Source organism: Nelumbo lutea, chromosome 1, assembly GCF_056320005.1.
Source record: "Nelumbo lutea isolate HS-2025 chromosome 1, American lotus-T2T, whole genome shotgun sequence".
In the NCBI taxonomy this organism is placed as follows: Eukaryota; Viridiplantae; Streptophyta; class Magnoliopsida; order Proteales; family Nelumbonaceae; genus Nelumbo; species Nelumbo lutea.
This window is the reverse complement of record NC_142684.1, coordinates 88,340,010-88,348,009: the sequence shown is the minus strand read 5'-3', so window position 1 is coordinate 88,348,009 and position 8,000 is coordinate 88,340,010. Positions and strand designations below refer to the sequence as shown.

The 8,000-nt window shown below is 36.9% G+C and overlaps 1 protein-coding gene across 2 annotated transcripts; it reads left to right on the top strand.

Moving 5' to 3' along the window:
• The first annotated feature begins 923 nt into the window (after positions 1–923).
• On the top strand, positions 924–4,423 carry LOC148875983 (transcription activator GLK1-like). 2 transcript variants are annotated; one of them, XM_088966992.1, is made up of 7 exons: positions 924–1,328; positions 1,530–1,983; positions 2,423–2,563; positions 2,974–3,300; positions 3,405–3,461; positions 3,630–3,734; positions 4,002–4,423. In XM_088966992.1, the coding sequence occupies exons 1-7, from the start codon at positions 1,318–1,320 to the stop codon at positions 4,149–4,151; spliced, it is 1,245 nt and encodes a 414-aa protein (XP_088823118.1). In that variant the 5' UTR covers positions 924–1,317; the 3' UTR covers positions 4,152–4,423. The 2 variants fall into 2 exon arrangements, with proteins under 2 accessions (XP_088823118.1, XP_088823117.1); XM_088966991.1 differs by lacking the exon at positions 924–1,328 and having other exon boundaries at positions 1,403–1,983.
• The last annotated feature ends 3,577 nt before the right edge of the window (positions 4,424–8,000 follow it).

The following is an 8,000-nucleotide window of genomic DNA, read 5'->3' as shown; positions in this document are numbered from 1 at the left end:
TCAACAGCACCAACAGCTAAAGTTTTTCCGGGGTTTCCTACCCGGCTGATCAGGATATGATCGTGCGCGAGTGGTTTAAAGCTAGGTGCTCCACTAAGGCAAGGAGTTGTTTTGGAACTTAGATACAGAGTCCGAATTTTGTTGGTCAGATCACTCTTACGATCCTTCGGCAGTTCCTGTTGGGAGCAGAAAGTCCAAGCGTTTAAAGGACTGCCACGATGTGAAGCTGGCTGATCCCCCTCCCCGATAGTATGTATTTCAGGTCTTTTTTAAGTCGCTTGTTTTTTGCTGTTTGGTAATGTTGGGTGAGAGCTGGTGGCACTCGCATTACCAGTGGGTGCGATGCTTTGTAGTGTGCGAGCTCAGTTTAGCGTTAATTCAGTTTCATCATTGGATTGGGTTAGGCAGGGTCGGTTTGGGGTTGACCTCAACTCGAACCACCCGGGCCAAAGTTGTACATCCAAATTGAGATAAATGTAAATCTCAAGCACAAAGGTAACTCATCAATCCACCATTGACAATTTGAAAAGAAGAATGTTGCGCTGATTTGTAACCATCAACGTTTATATTGCAAGGAAACTGCTTTTGGTATTCGACTCTGCTGGATACTGGTGCTGGGCTTTCGTTTTCTGAAAGAGCCTAGGACAACGTGTATATGCAACTCTTGGACTCCTCCCCCATACAGATACGGTGGGTTACCACTTACCAAACTACCAAAGAGTTGCATAAGTCGTTGCTTACCACCATTCCTCAAGGGCAAATCTTCTATAGTAAAAAACCGTTACTCGGCCCTGCAAAGTAAGCAAATGGGTAAAAGGAGTAGAAGCAAGGATGCATCTGACATTAATGGAAATGACAAGGTCATTTAATAAAACAAAATAGGATTGTAGAATAAATAGAAGCAGCAGCTCATGAATACAGCCCTGCAATCTGACAACAATCTGGAGCTTCTCCCCTCTCCTTCCCACCTTTCTCCCCTCCCTCCGAAATCTGAATACCAAAAACTCTCTCCAAATATATATATATATATATATATATATATATATATATATTATATATATATATTTAAGAAAAGTTCACGAGCCCCTCTCAGATTTTCTGAATATTAAAAAAAAAAAGTCGTCCACACCCCTAAAATATATTAAAAAAGGAAGGCACACCCAAACAAAAACATAAAAACAAATCTGAGAAATCAATTCAAGTTGTGGCTGAGATCCCACCTCCCAAAAACTCCTACACAGCGACAGCCAAACCAGACCGAAGCATAAAGGCAAAAGCTATGAATTCTCTCTCATTTCCTCTTCAGGCTTCCCAGTAATGACCCATCGGTAAGCCGACTAGTCTTCTAGTTCTCCATCAAGCTTAATTTAGTTGCACCGCATCCCATATATGTATATATATATATATATATATATATATATATATATATATATATATATATATATATATGTTAGTGTGATACAGTGGGTACGTTTTATTTCTCATATTAATTGCAAATCTGGAATGCTTGCCGTGTCACCTTTGAGAAGCTCCAACGATGAGAGACAAGGAGAGATGGAGAGTTTTCCGGTCGGGATCTATGACTTCTCGGACGCCTTTTCTGGTGTGGATTTGCTTGAAGGTATAGATTTCGATGATCTTTTCGTCGGCACCGAGGATGGAGACTTGTTGCCTGATTTGGAGATGGACCCAGAATTGCTGGCCGAGTTTTCGGTCAGTGGCAGTGGGGGTGAGGAATCATCGGAGATGAATGCATCAGTATCAGTTGGGAAAGTCGAGGAACAGAATAGTAGAAGTGAAGAAGCAAGAGACAAGAGTTCGACTTCGAGTTTGGTCTCGAGTTCAAGTCGAACAGAACAAAATCAAGAAACTGTAAGAAAGAGAGAGGAACCGGTTGCTGTGAATCCATCGCCAAAAGAAGCTGATAAAGGCCATAAACCACCGACGCAAGCTAAAGGCTCCCAAGGGAAGCGCAAAGTGAAGGTATAGTAATGGGCCTGTGTCAATAAGGTGGTAGGCTGTTGTTGCTTCACATGAACCAGCGATTAGGTGTAACCGTTACTATCAAGGACTTAAAGTTCATGTATACAGATTTACAGTTTCATTTAGGAAGACAATCTCTCTCTCTCTCTCTCTCTCTCTCTCTCTCTCTCTCTCTGTGAAACATTTATGAACTGTCCGTCACATGGTTCATGGGATGGAAAGAGATAATGGAAGTCATGGGTAGATCTGAGTCATCTCAAAGAGTGGAATGGCTCCTAGAGTTTGTGCAGCACAGCCCTCCGGGGCATGCTAGCTTTTAGTTGCAGAGTAGAGAAGAGTGGAGAAGAGAGGATTGAGATTCCTTTTCTGATTTTTATTACTACCATCGTGATTATTATTAGTATTGTTTTCTGAGTTTGTTTTGTTGAATTGGGTGTAGGTGGATTGGACTCCAGAGCTGCACAGGCGGTTCGTTCAAGCAGTGGAGCAGCTAGGAGTGGATAAGGCAGTCCCTTCCAGGATTTTAGAGCTTATGGGAATCGATTGTCTCACTCGCCACAACATTGCTAGTCACCTTCAAGTACATATCTCCCAAAGTTCTTGAAACAATGAAACTACTTCCCTTCTTTTCTTTTCTTATTTGAAAATAGAGGTGATTTGGATTTTGTGAGATTGTATCATTCTGTTTTTTCTTTTTCTTTTTATTCTTTTTTTTCTTGGGAGGGTGTGAGAAGAAAGGTGAATCTTGAAACTTAGTATATGACTGAAGCCACGCGTGAGGAGTATAGTATTTTTACTATGTAAAGAGATTCTAAATCTGGAATCTCTTCTTGAATTTTTTTTTCTTTTTTTTTTTTTTTTTTTTTTTTTGGGTACAATCTCTATCTACTTGAGCTTTATGATATGAAGCCGAAACTAATTAAGAACTGTGGAGTGGTTTGTGAAGTTAATGAGAAATATATTAAGGGATAGAATTGTGGGATTTTGCAGAAATATCGGTCACATCGGAAACACTTGCTAGCACGGGAGGCGGAGGCGGTAAGCTGGAACCAAAGACGGCAAATATATGGTGGTGCCGGAGGTGGAGCAAAGAGAGAGCTGAACCCTTGGCTTGCACCCACCATTGGCTTTCTTCCTCCTACTCCCATACAGCCTTTCCGGCCTTTGCATGTCTGGGGACATCCAACCGTTGATCAGTCCTTAATGCACATGTGGCCCAAACATCTCGTTCCTTCAGCCTCTCCGCCACCGCCTCCTTGGATGCAACCACCTCTTCCTCCACCGCCGGATCCTTATTGGCACCCCAACCACCAAAGGGTACTCTCTCTCACTCTCTCTCTCTAGATCTCTCTTCTCTTCTCTTCTCTTGGTTTCCTTTTTGTAGATTACTGATCTTTTCTTTTTCTTTTGATTTCCTCTAGGTTCCAACTGCTCTTGCACCAGGGACTCCTTGCTTCCCACATCCACTACCTACAACGGTAACTACTCGCTCGGTCGCTCCGCCCTTGCTTTATTAGAGTAACTGAGTTTTGGACTACGACTGTACAGTTTGTACAGTAGTCTGTTTTTTTAATTTTGTCAGATCGAATAATCTATCATGGGTATGTAAATTCATAAGCTTATTTAGTGAATGAAAATGAATGCAGAGGTTCCCAACTCCACCTGTCCGAAGCATCCCTCCCCAGGGAGGCATTGGCGTCGTCCCTAGTGGCCAATCAGAGTCCTATCCTCCATTTGATCACTTTCATCCGGTAAGAACAATATTGATCGATCCCCTCTTAATTTGATCAAGTAGTTGCAGAAAAGAGAACTGAATAATCCAGAGCCAGTTTCTCGTTTTATTCAGGGTTTGAAGGGTAGTTCAGTTACCACCTTTTAACATTCTTGTTAGGTCGCTTTTCTGTGAAATAAATTGGTTTTGATGGTTTTGGGGAGAGAGAGAAGCATGCATGCATGTATTAAGGGTTTCCATGAAAATGTAACATCTAAACAATTTGTCTTTGTGATGGTAATTATAGTCAAAGGAGAGCATAGATGCAGCTATTGGAGATGTTCTATCAAAACCATGGCAGCCGCTTCCTCTTGGGCTAAAGCCTCCATCTTTTGAGAGTGTGTTGGTGGAACTACAACGTCAAGGAGTTCCCAAAGTACCACCCAATTGTGCTTGATGATCTCATGGTGTTTTTGGCCCAAACCCAAATTCGACGACATGTCTTATTTGTAGATGTAGCTTCCTGATGAAATTAGAGCCTTTTTCTTTTTCATTCTCTATTCTTCACTAAATCTTGGAGCACCGTTTAATTTCCTTGTTCATGTCAATATTGTGCAAGAACTGATTTTCCATTAACATGATTGTGGATGCATGAACTGAATAAGCCAATATTTTTGTAATGGTTTTATATGATTTTATAATAACGGTGAGCTGATCTTTTGCCCTACAGATCACAAGGTGTAATCCATGGAATATACGCATGTTAATTTACTCTCTCTCTCTCTCTCCCTAGGCTTGTTGCAACTTAAAATGGAGAGCAAATTTTTGTCTGAAATATTTGAGCTACATATATCTTCACTCTTTGTATGATGAAAACTTTCAACTTAAAATAAAGCCTATTGCTACAGAAAGGGTGGAAAGAAAAGCTGAAATACTTTAGGCTTTGTTTGTTTTGTAGTACAATTACATTTGCACTAATACAAATGCTAAGAAAATTGCAAATTTTACTTCTTTTTTTTTTTTTATCTGGTTCGTGTTTCATTTTACTTCGCCTGCACTGCAACTAAACAAAACAAAGTAAAACACTAAAACCTATAAGAAATAAAACTAAAATCCGGACTTAACTAATTTGCATTCCCATACTTTTACGGTAATTGAAGTGAAAATACATTGCAAACAAACAAGGCCTTAGTCCAAAAGCTTTCACATTCATTTTAAGTAAAAAAAAAAAAAAAAGAAAAGGTTAAAAAACAGCTTATGTAAATAAATGTTTTACATGAAATGAAAAGTAGAGAAATAATAATTTCACATCTGTAACTATTCTATTTATGTTCAGTTCTAGCCAATTAGATCTTGGTGCTTATGTCTCTACAGTTCTATATATGATATCCTACTAGGATACATAGATTTTATGGATTTTTTAAACTTCAGGTATCTATTTGTTTATTATATAGGGCCTTTTTGCCACTTGTCACATAATCAGAGGATCAGGACAGTTATCCGATGGGTCCCACCACTGCTCCAATGTAGACGGTGAAAATGTGCGACTGCCCTCATGTTTCAAGCTGATTTTTAAGCCAACTAATCTAAGTATGATCCATTCAATGGTCGATCCATAGCCTCAAGATAAAGGAATGAGTCGAATCGAAGCTATAGATCTTTTATAAAATTTTGTTGCACATTCAAAGTATATATATGGCGGTTGATTATTTGATTAAATTAGCCTTGAATGCTTATATGACTACTTAATTAAAATTCAAAACTAGCTTCTAATGAATGCACCAAATTAAGAATACTCCGTTTGGTTGAATATAAAATGAAGTTCAACATTTTCAACAAAAAAAAAAAAAAAGTATTCTACTTTATGATGTTTGATTGCACCTAAAAGATATAATTCTGGAAAATGTTTTTTAAAAGTAAACAGTAGTTATGACAAAATTACACTCAATTATAGTTTATTTCCATAAACTATACAATTGGCTTTGTTTTGAGTATTTTTATTATAGTTTATTTTAAATAATGTTTTTTATTGAAATATGTTTAATTAATACTGTTAACTAATAAATACTATATTTATTAAAATACTGTTAATTATTAAAAATACCGTAGTTATGACAATCTCAAAAATATTGCTACTTTAATTTTTGTTATTTTCTTACCTAAAACAAATTTATGACAATTTTTGGTAATTAAATATAATTTTCTGATATTCATTGTTTAAATTATTAATGTTAAAATGTAATTACTGTTAAATATAAAATAACCATTATTTGAAAAAATAATCACGGTTAATTATATTATTTTTAATTAGATTACTGTTAATTATATTATTATTAATTAATTACTGTTAATTATAAAATAACCATTATTTTATAAAAATAATTACTGTTAATTAGATTATTATTAACTATTGTTACAGTTTAAAAAAGTAATTATTATTAGTTATAAAATAATCATTGTTTTATAATAATTAGTATATAAAAGAGAATGTACCATATCAGTATGTCTCTTTTATATTTTAATTTTATAATTGAATAAAATAATTCAAGTGATATTGATACTGTATTCGAACATATTTACTACAATGCCCATATTTCACGCCGGGCCGGACATAGTCTTTAAGGCGTTCATCTAGATCTAGCAAAGAAAACGGTCACGACATATTATGCTTTATGTCCAGTACGGCCACGGCTTCGGGCTTCCCAAGAAAGTCCCTCTACAAGTCTACAACTACAATATGTAATATATTATATATACGTGGGAATGGGATCCGTTTGGGTGGAGTGGAGACACGGAGAGATGGGACCGCTAAGTTCGCTGGAGCATGAGCATCTCTGAGTCTCTGACAGCGACGAAGACATTTGGCCGTGTACCGGTTGCTGCGAAAATTTGTTCCTCAGAGATGCTGCCTACAGGTCTGGCTACTGCGGTCGTGTACTGGACGCTACTGATTTTTTACAGGTGTACTACTACTGTCTGGAATTCACATTTCCTCTCCACAAATGCACCCCCAAAACATTCCACAGCATACCTCAACCGTGTATTGAGAATATCTCCCGATGACAAGCACGAGAGATGTTCTCAATGCACGCTGAGATGTATATGTGGAGCGTCTTTGAGGCGCATCAGTGGGGGCAGATGTGAACTCGTCCGTTTGATCATAATTTTCGTATTTTCTGAATAATTTTATTTTCTTAATTACTAAAACACCCTTCCCACTTTCCTATGTATGCTACTCTTAGCACCACTTGGGGTTGGAATTGGGCCCGTTGGGTTGGGGAGGCCTGTGAATGGGTCGGGTCGTTTCTCAACATATCGTGCATGTTTTTTGCAAATTGACAATTTTAGACATTTCGTCAAGCCATCATATTTACACCGTAAGAAAATACGTAGGATATTCCTTTTTTTCTGGTATTCTACGTAGGATATTCGGGGAGGGCTTCTTTTTGTCATGTACTAAATACTAACGTTTATATGTGAAAATTACCTAAATCTCCTCTCAACTATCTAAAAATTGAGAAATTGTCCATAATTCGCCATTAACTTTTAAAGTATTTCTCTTGAATTCACCATAACTTTTTAAAACGTTTAAGGAACCCCATTTGAGTAATTTAACGCTAAATAGGTTAACCGATGTTAATAGATTATTATTTTACCTTTTGTTTTGTTGTAAAAAAAAATAAAACAAAACTTTGATAAAAAAAAAAACAAAAATATATCTTAAATGCAACAAGAACGGAGAGCAAGAAAAGATCTATGATCAAGAAGAAGACATGTGGCTGTGTAAGACTCAATGTTCACTTCTATCAAATGTCATTTAGAACAAAGATGTATTAAATAAAAATTAGGCTGACATGTCATTCAAGGGCAATTTGATCATAAAAATCACATTTATGCTGATATGGACAACTTCTGTGAATGAATACTAAGTATACTCTAAGCGATGGTGAATTTTGGAAAACTAAGTCACTGACATGGGTTTCTTGGCCGTTTTAAAAAGTTATGGTAAGTTTAAAGAAATGATGAAAAGTTGATGAATTTTAGACGATTTCCCACTTGTTACTTATATTTTTTTATTCTTTTTTTAATATTTACTAAAATCTCTCCAATTAATTGACACGGCATTTGATGGTGTTTCGTATGGTTTCTATTTGGGGTTCATGTTTTTCGAGGATAAACGCGGATGCAATGTTAATAACGAAAAACATTTTCAAATCGTTTTTTTTTTTTACTATTTGGCATCGTTTATTCAAACGCTTGCCACCAATGCATAGACCTATTCATGGGTCGGGCCGGGCCGGGCTTT

What these genes read in the sequence shown, in the direction of transcription:
- LOC148875983 (XM_088966991.1), top strand. Translation starts at nt 1,504, where the DNA reads ATGCTTGCCGTGTCACCTTTGAGAAGCTCCAACGATGAGAGACAAGGA. An exon ending in ACATTGCTAGTCACCTTCAA is followed by an intron (nt 2,564 to 2,973) that starts GTACATATCTCC and finishes GGGATTTTGCAG; the next exon opens with AAATATCGGTCACATCGGAA. An exon ending in CATTTGATCACTTTCATCCG is followed by an intron (nt 3,735 to 4,001) that starts GTAAGAACAATA and finishes TGGTAATTATAG; the next exon opens with TCAAAGGAGAGCATAGATGC.